General features: G+C 33.8%; 3 protein-coding genes across 8 annotated transcripts; all 3 read right to left on the bottom strand.

The window, feature by feature from the left end:
• Nucleotides 1-2,682: 2,682 nt before the first annotated feature.
• On the bottom strand, nt 2,683-18,066 carry LOC115978922 (ADP-ribosylation factor 2-like). 5 transcript variants are annotated; one of them, XM_031100838.1, is made up of 7 exons: nt 17,955-18,066; nt 16,972-17,132; nt 16,759-16,829; nt 15,768-15,887; nt 15,310-15,428; nt 5,666-5,747; nt 2,683-2,734 (listed from the first exon to the last, which is right to left on the bottom strand). In XM_031100838.1, the coding sequence occupies exons 2-7, from the start codon at nt 17,117-17,119 to the stop codon at nt 2,717-2,719; spliced, it is 558 nt and encodes a 185-aa protein (XP_030956698.1). In that variant the 5' UTR covers nt 17,120-17,132; nt 17,955-18,066; the 3' UTR covers nt 2,683-2,716. The 5 variants fall into 5 exon arrangements, with proteins under 5 accessions (XP_030956698.1, XP_030956699.1, XP_030956697.1 ...); XM_031100839.1 differs by having other exon boundaries at nt 2,702-2,731; XM_031100837.1 differs by lacking the exon at nt 2,683-2,734 and adding an exon at nt 3,815-3,871.
• LOC115978920 (putative pentatricopeptide repeat-containing protein At1g12700, mitochondrial) lies at nt 3,786-11,757 on the bottom strand. 2 transcript variants are annotated; one of them, XM_031100835.1, is made up of 3 exons: nt 10,387-11,757; nt 5,847-5,965; nt 3,786-3,871 (listed from the first exon to the last, which is right to left on the bottom strand). In XM_031100835.1, the coding sequence occupies exon 1, from the start codon at nt 11,731-11,733 to the stop codon at nt 10,465-10,467; it is 1,269 nt and encodes a 422-aa protein (XP_030956695.1). In that variant the 5' UTR covers nt 11,734-11,757; the 3' UTR covers nt 3,786-3,871; nt 5,847-5,965; nt 10,387-10,464. The 2 variants fall into 2 exon arrangements, with proteins under 2 accessions (XP_030956695.1, XP_030956694.1); XM_031100834.1 differs by lacking the exons at nt 3,786-3,871; nt 5,847-5,965 and adding an exon at nt 9,291-9,356.
• On the bottom strand, nt 11,745-12,465 carry LOC115978923 (pentatricopeptide repeat-containing protein At1g12775, mitochondrial-like). The gene has a single exon (XM_031100842.1). It carries the CDS (start codon nt 12,260-12,262, stop codon nt 11,765-11,767), a length of 498 nt encoding a protein of 165 aa, XP_030956702.1. The 5' UTR covers nt 12,263-12,465; the 3' UTR covers nt 11,745-11,764.
• Nucleotides 18,067-18,297: the final 231 nt, after the last annotated feature.

The raw sequence follows: 18,297 nt of genomic DNA, 5'->3' as shown, positions 1-18,297 counted from the left end.
TATTACACTAAACAAAGAATAAGTAAATGAAACAAAATAAAAAGTTCAACAATATGAGCCATCAACACCAGACGGTCAAAACTTCGTGGCCTTCAGCACAAAAAAAATAAATAAATAAATAAAAAACCCTAACTTCGTGACCTTCAACTTGGATATTGGTCAAATTCATGTACCATAAGCTACAGGGATGAGAGATGAATCTATTTCAACACCAAGTGATGCAAATATCTGAACTTTAAATGGGTGACCCTTCTGACCTTCTCAATGTTTCAGTATGGCATATTGGTTCACTAATTCAACAACTTTGCTCAACAATGCAACGTTGAGCAAAGTGGTTCAAATATCAAAGCCCTAACTCAAGATGTGATGCGTTCAAAATATCCTTGGTCTCAAGTACTAAAAGCAGGTGCAAATATTAACAAATTGTTGTGGTTGCTGTATACAAGATGCTCTCCCCACAGTTGGAATACAATTCTTTTTATCTGAAATTTCATAAAGACCCCTAGCTATTGAGATGTAACCAATCACTTGTTAATCTATTAAGGCTTCAACAACAAAATCTTTGTGCATTTAACCAAAAACCTGATGGTTATAGATTAAAATTTCAACGACTTTTTTAATGTACTTTATGCATTGAAAGAGGACCCATGATGGACAAGAAGATCAAATCCACGGCCCCATATTCAAGCCCTAGAAACTAAAGTACCACTTACTACCACTATTCCAAACAAAGAGATTGGTGACATGTAAAAGATTATCGTCAATGGATCTTTGAGTACCCATGCAACTTCACCAGGGGAATTGACCTTTTAATCATGCTACAACTTTTATGGCTATTTTAGGAGGAGAAAAGCTATGTCCACAATACTTTCACAACAAATCTTCAGTGGCAAGTTGTTATTAGTTGTTACTAGTGAGCAAATAAGTAATTTAAGTGGTAAATTCAAATTAAAACCCAATAATAAGTTATTACTTATGATTTGTTGTGAAAATGTTGTTGACATAGCACTTCTAATTTTAGGAGAGAAGGTCGTATTGTTCATGTGTGATATGGTTCCCAAGACCTATTCTATATCTATCACAACTCCATAGAGAGTAAAGTTCTCCTCCCATCCAATAACTCCTTGTGAGGGTCAACCAAATCTTCACTTCAAATAAAACCTATTTAATTACAAATTTTAAAATAAAAAATAAAAAATAAATAAAAAAAGACAAAAATTTGAAAGGGCAAAAGCAACAATGATATGAAAAGAAACATCATTTCATAAAAAGTAAATAACCACTTCCAACAAATATACATACACCTTATAGATTGATTGGCAAAGTCTTAATAAGTAATTCTTGAAGTGCTTTATCTACTGGATTTGCAGATAGCAAGTCATTGGCAAACACATGTTCACTGGCCACCATCATTATAATGAGACTATTTATTGTCCCTATGTCAATTAAAATTACATTATTTCACTTTTATTTTTGTCATTCCTATTTGGATTGAGTTTTATGCCTCCTTTGTTATATAATGTTGTGAAGTGCTGCTTATCTTTGTGGCATGACTATTTTGCAGCAGACATTACAGCATGAATATTTTGTAGCAGAAGATGCAGATGAATAGCAAAACCTGGATAACCTAGTTGGAGTGGTTCCTTGATGTCATTGTGATGCAGATGATAATTAGCTTGTAACAAACATTGCTTTTACGGATGAGATTGAATAAATAAGCATTTAGATTATTTCCAAAATTCTCCCCTCCATGTCTAGTACAAATTCTTGTGACTTCAAAATACATATGCAATGTGAATTTGTAAATTCTTGTAATTTCAAAATACTTAATGTAATGTGAGTTTGTATCTTCATTGCTGACTAGTATTGACTTTATTTTTAAGAATTCTTGGATTTGGTTATCAGGTTAATTACAGGATAATTCCCTTGGTCATGACTATGAAGCAAGACCATTAACCATAATAACACAATTCCCACATTTACTTTCTATACCATATTGGAGAAAAAAATCATGGAATTCAACAAATATTCTAAATGAATTTGAAGGTTATTACATTAGAATTGGACAATTCCACATCAAAAAAGTGTTACCATAATATGCACTTCCTCAAATGCTTCCAAAAGTTACAAGAAACTAAAATAAGACGAGACATTATTTTAGCCCAAAAATCATATACATTACAAGAATAAGTGTTCTTGTGACAATTTTTTTATGGGCACCATTGCAATTCCGGTTTCAAGGTAGAGAACAACTGTAATAATAAGTTTTGCTTGTCTTCAACTATAACAAAAAATACCTTATGAACTCCCTTACTTAGTTCATAGTGGCCATTGCCCATGTCTTACTTTTGTAACTTTTTTATGTGGTTGACAATCTAATTTAAAGATAAATAAATAAATAAATAAAATGTATAAATTAAGTAATCCTTGAGAACAAGAAACTAAGCATATAAAATTAGTACATAACTTTACATGGGCTCCAAGTCAAATTTAAGTGAATCTATAAGTACAAATTCACTTTGCTAGATGAAAACCAAAAAGTAAAAACAAAGGATTCCTAAAAGAAAGCTGGGCAGCAAGGCTTAAATATAGAAAGTATAATTGTTTCCACAAATGAAAGCATCATCAAACTTACTTTTCAGCTATCCATTGAAATATCCTTCTAGATTTTTGTGGTTGTGAAACCTTTCTCTCCACCTCTACTCATTTTGCTTCTCTAAAGTATGAACTTCTTCTGCATAATGATTAAATATCAAAACTAAATAATGTATGAATATAATATATATATATATATATATATATTCATCACACGATTAATACAAAATAGCATAAGTGAAATTTACAGTTATTAATAAACATCACAGGTGAACTCCAATATGTCTAAGCACTATCAAGAACATGTCCAAGAATGAGTTATGATAATTAAATCAAGCTTTTCTAACGGTAATAAGCAAGTTTCATGAAGGTCTATACCAAAATTCTTTAAAAATGACAATCTTGGGGAATTTTATCAAACAATTGGAGTAAAGGAATGAGCCAATTGGAGTACAGAAGCATGGGCCTCAACAAAGCCTCTCTGGTAATAAACCAAAAAAAAATAAGAGTAAAAGTAAGCATCCAACACTTGGAACCAACACTGAAAGGGTTAATAAGCTACATAAATTTATTTGCAAATTCCAGTAATACTCGCACAATTACTTAGGCTTTAAATAAATGGAAACTACTAAATCAATAATAGATTCACTGCAAAACAGCAAATACTTCACTCAAAAAAAAAAATCTTATAGCACTGCAAAATAAGGATTTGGCTGTCTCAAAAAGTTGGACAAGGATTTGGTAAGTTTTGGCCTAAGAAGCATTTAAACAAACACTTTATATGCAATAAAAAACATACCATGAGTCATGCTTTATATAATGACTCACCAGCCACAAGTTACTTCACAAAATTACAAATCCAACACCCAATTGGGTAAGAATTGCAAATCCAAATCACATTACAATCAAAATCCCAAACAGTAGATTTATCACAAAATATGAGATTCAAATCATCAATAATTACAGTATAAGAAATTTCCACAAAAGATGATTTAAAAAAAAAAATTGCACTCACCGTTTACGCCTTTACAGATGGCTATACCTGTGAATGAGGCTTGGAGCAATGGATTAGAAGAGGAAAGAGCTTGATAAGGACCATACAGAGAAGAGTCCGGAAGGGCTTTTGTTTTCGTTTGGGCTAGATCAGTTTTGTTTTGAACGAATACCGAAACGGCATCAGAGAATGAACTGAACCAATCACGGCAAGGTGGCTGCATAGTGAACTTCCACGATGCTAACGGAGGTGAGAGAGGAACAGCCCATGGTACTTGAGCCGCTGTTCATGGGAGAGGAAGAGAGGAATCATATGTGAGAGTTTGAGAGAAGGAAGGAGTGCCCCTGTTTTAAAATTAAAAGTGAAACTAAAAATTTCCTAAAGTTAACAGAGCACCCTAAGCTGGCAGTCCCGCTGAGATAAGCAAGTTATTATGTGTTGGCATGCTCCTATTGGCTAGGAGTACAAGGTCAACTTGCTGACCTTGTACTCCGAGACTACACAATAATTGCCCAATATATATAATCTCAACTTAGTTGATTTGAGTGTGTTTCATTTAAAACTTTATAACTTCCAAAATGTTTCATTTAAATATCAAAGTTTTTAAAAACGTTTTATTTAAACCTTTTATCACATTTTTCCAAATTGTCATGAAAAAAAGAAGGTAGTGCTAACTAGTTGAGCTACAATACTCTTGGCTAAATAAAATGTATTTTGAAATTTTAAGATTTAAATAAAACATTTTGACCATAAAAATTTAAATAAAAGACATCAAGGTTTTAAATGTAAATTAGCTGTGTTTTATTTAGTGGAGTTGTTATACTTGATTGTAGTTTAGTGGAATTGTTAGAAACTAAAGATGGGATAGGTGTCATTATAAGTTGTAGTGTCTCACAGTAATATATTACACAAAACAAAGAATAAGTAAATGAAACAAAATAAAAAGTTCAACAACATCAGCCATCAACACCAGATGGTCAAAACTTAGTGGCCTTCAAAAAAAAAAAAAAAAAAAAAAACTTAACTTCATGGCCTTCAACTTGGATATTGGTCAAATTCATATACCATAAGCTACAATGAAGTGATGCAAATATCTGAACTTTAAATGGGTGACCCATCTGACCTTCTCAATGTTTTAGTATGGCATATTGGTTCACCAATTCAACAACTTTGCTCAACAATGCAATGTTGAGCAAAGTGATGCAAATATCAGAGCTCTAACTCAAGATGTGATGCATTCGCAATTTACTTGACCTCAAGTACTAAAAGCAAGTGCAAATATTAACAAATTGTTCTGGTTGCTGCATACAAGATGCTCTCCCCACAGTTGGAATACAATTCTTTTTATCTAAAATTTCGTATTGACCCCTAGCTATTGAGATGTAACCAATCACTTGTTAATCTATTAAGACTTCAACACCAAAATCCTTGGCATTTAACCAAAATCCTGAAGATTATAGATTAAAATTTCAACAGCTTTTTTAATGTACTTATGCATTGAAAGAGGACCCATTATGGAAGAGAAGATCAAATCAATTGTCCCATAATCAAGCCCTAGAAACTAAAGTACCACTTACTACCACTATTCCAAACAAAGAGATTGGTAACTCGCAAAAGATTAACATCAATGGATCTTCAAGTACCCATGCAACTTCACCACATAAGAGAATTGCCCTTTTTAGTCATAAATGAGAATTAGGGAGAGGAGAAACTATTACAACCATATCCATTGAAGGAGATCCAAAAGCAAGGGTATCCCAAAATAAGCAAGGTTTAATCATATCTATCAACTGAGAATCATGAATTATTTAAAATCTACAAGACAAATGTCAATTTCTACCATATTGTAACAATGATCTAACCAAACAGATGCATTCTCAAGACAATATCAAATGTAAAACGCATAAACACCACACAACAACAAAATCCCCTTTGACAGAGATTGCAACCCAAAAAAGTAAATGAAGATTTACAGATCTCCTAAGCCAGCAAGAACCAAATAGAAAATATTAATAAACCAGCCCATAACCATATCGAAGATTATCACTTATGCTGCATGCAGCACTACAGCCTAACCTTGTTAGCCATATTGTTGGAAAGCCAATCTAGTCCCTCATACAGCCCTTCCCCTGAAGTGGCACATGTGCTCTGGATATACCTGAAATAGAACCCAAAGTAATGGCCCCAATCAGTGGATACCAAACTTCCTATGCATAGGACAAAACATGAGAGAGAGAGAGAGAGTGTGTTAATATACCAGTGGCGTTGACGGAGAGAATGAAGACCAAGTTTATCAGTTATTTCAGCAGCATTCATGGCATTTGGAAGATCCTGCTTGTTTGCAAATACAAGCAGCACAACCTCCCTCAATTCATCCTAGGCATTCAACCAGCAATATTATTATGCACAAGAAAATTTTAAACAAAACTCAGAGATGGTAAGTAAAATGAGCTATTGGCAGTAAGATATACAAGGGTATATATGTTATTGGCATTATATCTCTAATTAGTGCACAAACCATGTACAATTGCACCATTGTCAGGACTCAAGGCTATATTATGCTCCAATCCAACCATTTATAGATACTTTATTAGAGAATCTTACAAAGTATATAATAATTGCTGTCTCCGATAAACAATGTGAGCCATTAGTGGCTGTCAGTGTCACATTTTCAACAATGTGGGCCATCAATATCAGGTGTTCACGTCTTCAATCCCTTAAGAGACCAAAGTGATGCAGTTTTATCCCATCTTAGCTCTATCTAGGTGATCACCTTTGGCAGCATTTACTTAAGATTCCCATACAGATGCATAATGTTTTAAGAGCAAAACTTACAGTACAATTTCTTCTGTTCCTTAGATACCTTAGGTTCACCATTCACCAATTAAAATCAATCATGTAATTACATTGACCAAGCAACACAAAAGCTGGTATCTTCTCCAGCAGACAAATAAATTTAACTACGTGGCCCATTAGCCAGCCACGTGAGTGAATTTAATTGGGAAACATAAGGTAAAATATCTAAAGAATTGTATCTAAGTTTTGTCTATGTTTCAAAATAGCAAAAAAGTCTACCTGTTTACCAAAAACAAAAACTTTGCATAACAATGCACACAACCAAAAATGCCAACCTTCAATTTACAAATATGAATGCTAGACGTATTTGAGAACCGCCAATGGGCTCAAGTACTAAAAGCAAGTGCTAGTATTACAAAATTGTTGTTGGTGCAGTATAATACACACTCTCCTCACATTTGGGACATACTTCTGTTTATGTAAAATTTCATAAACATCCCTAACCATAGAGATGTAACCAACTACTTTATTAAGACTAGCACACTAAAATCCTCAGCATTCACCAAATTCCCAATGGGCTTCAAAGCACAAGCATGATTCCACTGAGAGAGAGTCAGTTGTATACAAAATACCTGAGCGCTAACTAACATTGAAAAGCATTTGAATGTATCTACACATTAAAAGTTAATCCACAATGGTTGAAAGAACAGATCAACTGCATCATAATCAAGCCTAGAAACCAAGGTATCACTACCATCTGCTATTGTTCTAGCCAAAGATATTGGGAGTAATTCCTAGTGATTCCATATCTCTATCTAAATTAATGACCACCGAGTAACGCTTCATTCTTGCAATGGCACCCAAAAATTGATTAAAATCCACAAGGGAAGGGAAAGGGTGCATGTGAAGCATTGTATCAAACAGAAAAAGAATGAACCTCTCAAAACCATCTTTAGTGACTATACCAAATGGATTTATATTCATCCAATTCATAATTATTTAGGAATCAATAAAACTAACTGCAAATATTATTAGAAAAATCTCAAAGAAATACAGGAAATGAAATGCTTAGAACAGAGGAAAAACCCAAACGGTCCCTCTAATGAAGGGTTTTCCATCCTACATAAAACAATTTGATCTAGATGAAATGTTCTAATATATGTCAATAGAGTTGTATATAGAATACATACTACACTTTAATGGGTTACCATTTTCCGTCTGGTTGATGAGTAGTAGGATTGCAACTACTACCAAAGCTAGCTGGCATATTGGCATAAAGTAATAAAGCTACATGAGTGTCCTCATTCAAAGATCCTCTAGTAGAATTAACAATCATCATCCAAACCCCATATATTTTATATTAAAACTTTTGTTATAGTAACTTTACTGCCATCATCATGCTACAGTGTTCACACACCTGTCCATGGATCAAATGTTTTAGGAGTGACCCTGAAAAGTCCTCAAAGAGTTCTATTTTTTGTGAAAAAAAATTTATAACTTCAATGCTTGTAATCCAAACCTAGTACTGAATGCATGCAACTAGATGTAGCATTAATCCACCTAAGAATTGAGGACCATCTTTGTTGATTTAAGTATCTCGGTAGCACAACATTCATAGTGAAATAAAGTGATACAATGTGTTTAAGTAGTATATCTATATTACTATTTCATTTCCTTAGATAGCAGACATTAATTGCCATGCCAATAGGTATACAACATGGGATTAAAATCCAAAACGGAAGGAAAAAGGCACATGTGAACCGATTGATCAAACAACCCTAAGGCACTACCAAGATTCCTAAAGCTTTGAGATCTGCATTGATCTCTCACAGATTTAAAGAACAAATTGAGGTTTTCCAAATCTTCACTACTAATATACATGAAAAGAAACTCCTTATAGATTGACTAGCAAAGCATTAAATTATGAAATCGAGTACCTGATGTTGAAAGACTAAAAGCCTTCATACAAGTTCTATATGTTGAAAAACTAATCCCTTGCATATGCTAAATAACCATGCAACTATTTATCCTAACTAACTTCCCAAATGGACCAAATTATCCCTATACATGAGAACCCAATTCCAGCCATCAAAACAGCGTTCCCAACTTGCCAACACATATTAGCAACTATCAAGGAGGCGTTGTAGGAATACAGAGCTTAACAGAACAAAATAGGCTGATCGGCACACAGCACTTTAGGTCAAAACTTTTGTGTCAAATTGTCATTAGTGTCATTTGGCACTGATATCCTGGACCAAAGTGTTGTTCAGCACTCTTGGTCAGGAACCCAATTTTCCAATCCCGCCTTCATTCATCAAGTCAGTTTAAGTTTTGGGTTGAGTTCCTTTCAAACTATAGAGACTAAAGTTCTCCTTTGTGGCTCTCTCATCCAATAATTCCTTATGAGGATCTACCATGATGTACGCTACGATAGTTAAGTTTATTTTTAGAGCCAAATCTTCAATTGCTTCTACTTGGAAACTCCAATGACACCTAAACCAAGTCATTCCTAGAAGTATATACCTTTGCCATAAATGAAGTTCCGAATGATTTACTTGAGGGCAATGACTTGAGCTTGGATTAATGACAAACTCATCCAACCGAAATAATTTGAGAGAATCTTGTTCTGTTAAAAATCCCAAACAAAAACAAAGTTTTGAAGGAAAGTTAATATGAGCATTTGTCTTTCTATTTTAGCTAGAGAAAAGTTAAAAATATTTTTTAATCATAAATTATTATAGATATATTTTCAAATGTTCGGATATATTAATTAATTATTATGAAAATCAACGTCACCTGCAAAATTCTAAGCAACAAAATAATTTGTAAAATCCAACTACCTATAACTACAAACAAGCAGCACATTATATCATAGAACAATGTTAACAATATAGCGAAAGAATACCAACGGTAGGAAGGGTGGTCACAATCTCTCCCAATTTCAGCTTGCACAAAATGGTAGTCTTGCCCACTGCATGAAGACCCACCATTAGAATACATATCTCCTTGGCAAAAGGCCAACTGAAAAGCTTGGTGAAAGAGAAATCTTTTATCTCAAGCTAAATTCCCAAAATCACAAGTCAAAAACCAAATCAACCTAACAAGAAAACACTCATACATAATAATTATCTCATTATAATGATTTTGCAATAACCTACAACACGACTTTTATAAACCTTGTTGTATATTCCAGAAGACCTATGGGATTATCTATCTTATACTTGACCAAACATGATATCACTAAGTTGACCTTGTGTATTTCAAAAAGATTGGTTTTCTTTAAGCATAACATCACTAACTAAAACTAAGAAACCTAACCTAAGTTGGCCTAGGAATTCACAATCTACATGCAACAAAATGAAATTACAAAAGCTCCAAAAGAATCAGCTCTGTGTCCATGAAATGTAATCAATCACTAACATATGAACTATTCTTCAGCTATATGATCACAAGTTGGGAGTTTCCAACTCAATTCATTTACTTTAAATGTCAAAATGATTATACCATGAAGTTAATTTTGTATTGCACTACAACCTTAGTTGCTTCTCTCTTTAGACAATTCAAGGAGAAGCACATACAAAATTATCAGCTAACTCCTTGAGTTGATAAACCAACCAAGCTAGACTAGCAAAATTTGACTTGAGTCCATTGCACAATAGCACCACAAGGCTTATAGGAGGGGAAAAGGGGACTGGAACTCAGTTTGCATACATGCAACTCCAAAACTTAATTTTATTGGAGGAAACATTTATTATCATTAATTCCACTGGCCAAGGGACATATAACCAAAAAATGCCAAATTTTAGAGCAACAATATTTAGCATTAACTTTAAATCAGAAAAAATTTTGAAACAACCATCCAGGAAAATAGGTTCCAACTTCCAAGCAACAACATGAGTGCACAATGAAATTGCAACAAAAGATAGAATAGTTAAAGGTACAAAGAATCATGCATACATAAATGAAATAGAAAAATTATCTTTAGAAACTATAAAATTTACCTGAAATGAATACACATCGCTTAAAGATTGACATGTGAATATGAAACTTGTCCTTGATGTTGAGAAACTAAAAAACCTTCACTCAAGCTTCTGGAGCAATCCTTGAATGTTCTTATCTACTTGATTAGATGATAGCAAGTCAACCAACATGCTTGCAACTGTTGCATTTGCTGAAAAACCCTTTTCAACCATTATTTCAAGATATTTCATTGCCATTGATGTCTCATTGTGTTGCAGTAATCCTTGGATTATTGTGTTATATGTGCGATCGTTAGGTGAACAACCGCTCCCATCCATTTTCTCAAATATCTCACTTGCTTCTTCTATCAGTCCCTCTTTGCAAAGCCCTTTGAGCATTATGGTGTAAGTTTGAACATTGGGTTGCAATCCTTTCGCAGGTAGACTATAAAAGAGTTCTCTTGCAACTGTAAGATTCCCAACATTACACAAACCATCAATTAAAATGCTGTAAATCACAATATCGTTGCCCAATGTTTTGTCTTCCATCTCATGAAACACTTTTATTGCCTCAACAACTTGTCCATTCTTACATAGGCCGTCCAACAAGACAGCATAGGTTTGGGGATCTAGAGGTTGGCCACAAGCCTGCATATTATGAAATAGCTCTAGAGCAGCCTTGTGTCTCTTCACTCGACAAAACCCACCTATAAGAGTATTGTAAGTCACAACATCAGGAGTTACTCCCTTGTTGGACATTTCATTAAAGAGATTCATTGCCTCATCAATTTTTTTATTTTTACAAAATCCATTAATCAATGTGTTATAGCTAACAACATTAGGTGAATAACCCCTTTCAACCATCATGTTCAATGCTTCGATGGCATCCTTCAATTTATTTTGCAAACAGTATCCATCAATTAAAGAATTATAAGAGACTACGTCAGGCTCAATACCTCTTTGAATCATCTTATCAAAAATAATTTTCGCCTCTTTCAACATCCCCTCTTTGCAAAATGTGTCCACCAATATGTTGAAGGTCCTCACACTTGGCATGATCTTCCTCTGTGCCATCTCGTTCAACAAAGTAGTAGCCTCTCTCCACCTGCCAAAATTGCATAGGCCTTGAACTAAGGAATTGTAAGTGATAAGGTCCGGCTGAATGCCTTTACTCATCATTTCAGTCAAAAGGTTCAAGGCCTCAGTTACAAACCTATCCTTACATAAGCTGTCAATGATTGTGCTATAGAGCACCACATTAGCTTTAAACTTCCCCTCTTCCATCTTCCTAAGCAATCTAATAGCCATATCAGTCTTACCAATCTTACACAGAGCATTTAGTATCGTTCCACAAGTAAATGCATCAGGTTGATACCCTTTCTTCTCCATATCTTCTACCAACTTCACAGCTCCAACAACGTTACCTTGAAGACAGAGACCCTTGAGAGTAGGTTAGAGTAATAGAGTCTGGGTGATAACCAAGTTTCAAAATTGTTGCTAACACAGAGAACCCAAAATCTACTCGGTTCAAATGGCCGAAGCAATTAATCAAAGTATTGAGAGTAGGAAGACTGGGAGCAATTCCTGATGAGCCCATTTGTTTAAATAGAGTAATGACTAATGGGTAATGCTTCATTCTTGTAATGGCACCCAAAATGCGATTAAAGTCAACAATGTAAGGCAAAGGGCGCATGTGAAGCATTTTATCAAACATGTCTAAGGCATCATCAACATTCCTAAAGCTTCCACATTTACACTGATCTCTCATTGATTTCAACAACTGATTCTGATTCTGATTCTGATTTGGGTTTTCTCTACTAGTAGTAAGAGTAGAATAATAAGAAGAAGAAGAAGAAGAAAAAGCATGAAATGGAAATGGAACAATAATGAAAGGATTGGAAGCACGAAGCGTACCCATTTCTCTTCCCTGAAGATTATTCGGGTTCCAGCTAACAATTCGGGTCGGATTTTGGTGCAGTCAGAGATGGTAGCGATGAGTTTGAAAATTGAGAGAGAGAGAGAGAGAGAGAGAGGGCAATACCAGTGTTAGTGTACCCCGGCAAAATTGGCTGAATACTGAATAGTACCGTTTTAGAAAAACATGCTAAAAATCCGTGTGCTACTTATTTTGCCAGAGTCGCCAGAGAGAGAGAGAATGGCTTCTTTTCTCTAATTTCTTTTCTGTTTTTTTCTTTGAGTTTCTAATTTTAAAACAGTTTAATAATTTTTGAAATAATATAATCAAATTAAGTATCTAAAATCTTCTAAATATATATATATATATATATAAATATATCTAGAAGAAAAATACTATGTTCAGTGGTTTGAGTTGAAATTAAAACAAGTAACAACTTATTTTAAGATTTGTTGTGAAAATGTTGTAAATATAGCAATATTCTATATAATTATTTTTTTAGAAGTTATATAAAATTATTTAGAATGGAATAAAATAAAAGTCATTTCCCTAAAATATAAGTATTTAGGAAAAATTTTAATACATCTTATACCAACATCCACTTGGCCTCACCAAAAGCTGGAGAAGATACCGCATTAAGTGTCAAACAGTATCAAAATTTAATCATATCAACATTCTATCACTACTCTCATTTATTGAAATTTGATATAACTGATGTGATATTATTTAATACTATTTAATTTTTCCTAAAATTGAGAACTTTTAATCACAGTGCATCAAAACTGCCGCTAGCAATTTTGTGAGATGGCGTGTTCTGTTAATAAAAAAAAAATCACAGTGCATTCAAACAAAGTGCATTCAAACAAACTCAATCAGCTTTAAACTATTTATTTGTTACAAAGTTCTGATAATTTCTAACAAATTTTCTTTAAATCAATCATTGTACAACAAAACTTCCCCAACAAATGCATAATATTGTAAGAGCAAAATTTAAGCATATTTCCTTACATTTATTAGGATTCTATACCTTAGCTTTTTGAATTAAATTCATCTATGTAATTGCATTGACCAATACAATACAAAATGTGTAATCTTCTTTCACGAATAAATAAATTAAAATGGGTAACTTATTAGTCAATGCAACCACATGAGTGAATTTAACATAATAGAATTTTTTATCTCTTCTATTTTTTTTTTTCTTGCCTAAATAGAAATTTGATAATAAATATAGTTATTTATAGACATTTATTATTACTATATTTGTATATGAAATATAAAATCCTTTATTCTACCATTTATAGAAAATATAATATACTGTCCTAATGTAATTTCAACTTAGTTGATTTGAGCGTGTTTCATTTAAATCTTATAACTTCCAAAATGTTTCATTTAAATATCAAAGTTTTAAAAACATTTTATTTAAACCTTTTATCAGGTCATGAAAAAAAAAAAAGGTGATGCTAACTAGTTGAGTTACAATACTCTTAGCTATGACTAAATATTTTGAAATTTTAAGATTTAAATAAAACATTTTGACCATAATAAGTTAAATAAGAGACATCAAGGTTTTAAATGTAAATTAGCTGTGTTTTATTTAGTGTAGTTATACTTATTTGTAGTTTAGTGGAATTGTTAGAAACTAATGATGGTATAGGCGTTATTATAAGTTGTAGTGTCTAACAGTAATATATTACACTGAACAAAGAATAAGTATATAAAACAAAATAAAAAGTTCAACAATATGAGCCATCAACACCAGATGGTCAAAACTTCGTGGCCTTCAGCCAAAAAAACACCATCTTGGCCTTCAACTGGGATATTGGTCAAATTCATATACCATGAGCTACAATGACAAGAGATGAATCTCTTTCAACACCAAGTGATGCAAATATCCGAACTCTAAATGGGTGACCCTTCTGGCCTTCTCAATGTTTCAGTATGGCATATTGGTTCACCAATTCAACAACTTTGCTCAACGATGTAATGTTGAGCAAAGTGATAACTCAAGATGTGATGCATTCAAAATTTACTTGGCCTCAAGTACTAAAAGCAAGTGCAAATATTAACAAATTGTTGTGGGTGCTGTATACAAGATGCTCTCCCCACAGTTGGAATACAATTCTTTTTATCTGAATTTTCAAAAGACCCCTAGCTATTGAGATGTAGCCAATCACTTGTTAATCTATTAAGGCTTCAACAACAAAATCTTTGTGCATTTAACCAAAATCCTGATGGTTATAGATTAAAATTTCAACGACTTTTTGAATGTACTTATACATTGAAAGAGGACCCATGATGGAAAGGAAGAGAAGATCAAATCAACCGTCCCATAATCAAGCCCTAGAAACTAAAGTAACACTTACTACCACCATTCCAAACAACGAGATCGGTGACACGTAAAAGATTTATCATCAATGGATCTTCAAGTCCCCATGCAACTTCAACACATAGGAGAATTGACCTTTTAATCATAAATGAGAATTAGGGGTAGAAGAAACTATTACAACCATATCCATTGAAGGAGAACCAAAAGCAAGGGTATCCCAAAATAAGCAAGGTTTAATCATATCTATCAACTGTGAATCATGAATTATTTAGAATCTACAAGGCAAATGTCAATTTCTATCATATTGTAACAATGATCTAAACAAACAGATACATTCTCAAGACAATATCAAATGTAAAATGCATAAACACCACATAACGACAAAATCCCCTTTGACAGAGATTGCAGCCCAAAAAAGTAAATGAAGATTTACGGATCTCCTACGCCTGCAAGAACCAATAGAAAATATTAATAAACCAGCCCATAACCATATCAAAGATTATCACTTATGTTGCATGCAGCACTAGAGCCTAACCTTGTTAGCAATATTGTTGGAAAGCCAGTCTAGTCCCTCGTACAGCCCTTCCCCTGAAGTGGCACATGTGCTCTGGATATACCTGAAATAGAACCCATAGTAATGGCCCCAATCAGTGGATGCCAAATTTCCTATGCATAGAGTTAAACGAGAGAGAGAGAGAGAGGGAGTGTGTGTGTGTTAATATACCAGTGGCGTTGACGGAGGGAATGAAGACCAAGCTTATCAGTTATTTCAGCAGCATTCATGGCATTTGGAAGATCCTGCTTGTTTGCAAATACAAGCAGCACAGCCTCCCTCAATTCATCCTAGGCATTCAACCAGCAATATTATTATGCACAAGAAAATTTTAAACAAAACTCAGAGATGGTAAGTAAAATGAGCTATTGGCAGTAAGATGTACAAGGGATATATGTTATTAATACCAAAACAGTTGAATTAGAATACTGCAGAGACTAACAGTATTACAAAGCAATGTCAATAATAAAATGATCCAACTAATTATGTGAATTGTTAATTATGTTTAATTGTGTTAGTTTCTAATAGACTAGTAACATAAAATAAATCAATAAAATTTTCCAAGATCTAACTAAACTAAAACATTACAGGTTCCACTCAGTTTATAACAAGATGGAGCCTTTAGTTACCTCATTCAACATCCGATGCAGCTCATCCCTAGCCTCAACCACACGGTCACGGTCATTGCTATCAACCACGAAGATAAGCCCTTGAGTATTTTGGAAGTAATGTCTCCACAAAGGTCGAATCTGTACATGCACCATACAAGACTAAGAAAATGGACAGACAATAGTGCCCAAGGGAAAGTATAGCTCTCAATAAATTTAACTTGGTGTATCACCAACAACACATTAATAACAATGGATCACCCATAAGCATGCCATTTTCAAAGTGTGAAGTACCTATGTTAACCAACTAATGCATAATACAAACATAAAAGCATTCAAGTATACACATGCCTAACTGCATATGTATGCACGTATTCATATATATAATTGTGTGTATAGATTATGTACGCCACAACATTAATAGCTGTCCTCACATAGAATAAGGAGAAACTGAAAATACAATGCAGCATTCAATGTAGCTTATGAATATGTTATGTGCTGATGGAATAACTAATCAGCACAAGACCGTCAATAAGCACATAAATCACGAATGACTAAACACGCCTAACACAAAAACATACTTCCTCTTAAAACTAAGGAAGAAACTGAAAGACAAGGTGGCTCAAAATAATGTACATACATTATTTTTATGTTGCGTGCTAATGGACAAGCATCTAATTAGCACAAGGCCATACATATGCACATAATAACCAACAGCAACTAAACACAAGTTATCAGATACTTGTCTGAAATGTCTGCTACAAGCTGAATAGCTTTTCCTTAAATAGACAAGGAAAAACTGAATCAGAAAGTAGCTAGTAGATGTAGCTTATGAATTTGTTGTGTGCTAATGGTTCAATATCTAGTCAGCACAAGACCGTCCATAAGCACTAAAGAAACTAGGTGCACATAACAATTACAGAAACATGATATAATCAACAATATTTTCCTGATTTCACATTTATGCTTAAAGTTTCAGTTGTTAAGAAACTTAAATACTAAGACCACATACCTTGTCCTGGCCCCCGACATCCCAGACAGTGAAGCTGATGTTCTTGTATTCCACAGTCTCCACATTGAAACCTGAGTAAAATGCAGATTGTATCAATTGCAAAAATTTAATGCCAAGCAACAAAAAATGTGGTAAAATCCAACTACCTCTAACTACAAACTAGCAGCACATCAATACAACCAAACAATTTTGAAAAAAATAGAAAAAGCATACCAATTGTAGGAATGGTGGTCACGATCTCTCCAAGCTTGAGCTTGTACAAAATGGTGGTCTTACCAGCCGCATCGAGACCCACCATTAGAATTCGCATCTCCTTCTTGGCAAAGAGCCGGCTGAAAAGCTTGGTGAAAGACAGCCCCATCTTTTATCTCAAGCTGAATCCCCAAAATCCCAAGTCAGATACCAAATTCATCTAACACAAATACACTCATACCTACCTACATACACATCACATAACTCCTGCTTGTATAAATACACACAATATTCAAATCCATGATTATAATGACATCTACATCAACCTATATGGTATAAAATGTCTTGTTTATCAACTCATGGTTATGATATGATTGATTTTTCAAGCATTGACCTAAGAAACCTACATCAAATTAGCCCAACAGTCAGCATATATCACAGAATTAAATTACCAAAGATCTAAAACAAACAACTTTATCTCACAAATGAGATCATATACAATTCTCATTGACCAGACCCATCTAAAACACAAATATTTGCATCCATCAATAACCATATGCATCTTACACCATGAATCAGATCTATGAAAAAAATATGACATTTTTAAAAAGACCTATTATTTATAAATAATAAAGATGACATTTTTATGGAAGACAGCCACTGATTCATGTTTCATCAATTTTCTAAGAACAAAAAAATGCTATGGAACAAAAATCAAAATGGGTTCCGACAAATTACACCTAAAAAGGTCCTAGATGTAACAGATCTATGAGAAACCTCAAAAGCAAAAAGGAATACATGTTGTACAAAGCAAACATCCAAATGGGTTTCTATCAAAAACATCAAATCTGCAATGTAAAATGCAAAAAGACCATAACTTTAACCAAAGCTTCATAAACAGTTTCAGATCTAAACCAAACTCAGATCCAGATTCATCCTATATATATATATATATATATAGAGAGAGAGAGAGAGAGAGAGAGAGAGAGAGAGAGAGAGCTTACATGGTGAATATGTGAGGTGGGTTTGGGCAGATCTGAGAGAAGCTGCCCTGAGAGAGAGAGAGAGAGAGAGAGAAATGGGAACGGAAATAGTGGTGATGGCTGTGAATGGTTTTATATAGGGGTTGAGATAACGGCTCTTTTAACGGCGTCTCTTGTTTTGGTGGGGGCCAAACGTTTGGGTGACGTCTGTTAGGGTTTGGTGTGGAATATTGCCAGAACGGGAAAAGTGCTGTGAATTTGGAGCAAAACACAAACAAATTTTACAGTATCTTTAACAAAAGAGTAAATTCCATAATATATCCTCCTTTACCCCAAAAAAAAAAAAAAAATCCATAAGAATGTG

This window comes from Quercus lobata, chromosome 3 (assembly GCF_001633185.2).
Source record: "Quercus lobata isolate SW786 chromosome 3, ValleyOak3.0 Primary Assembly, whole genome shotgun sequence".
Lineage (NCBI taxonomy): Eukaryota > Viridiplantae > Streptophyta > Magnoliopsida > Fagales > Fagaceae > Quercus > Quercus lobata.
This window is presented reverse-complemented; position numbering and strand designations above follow the sequence as displayed.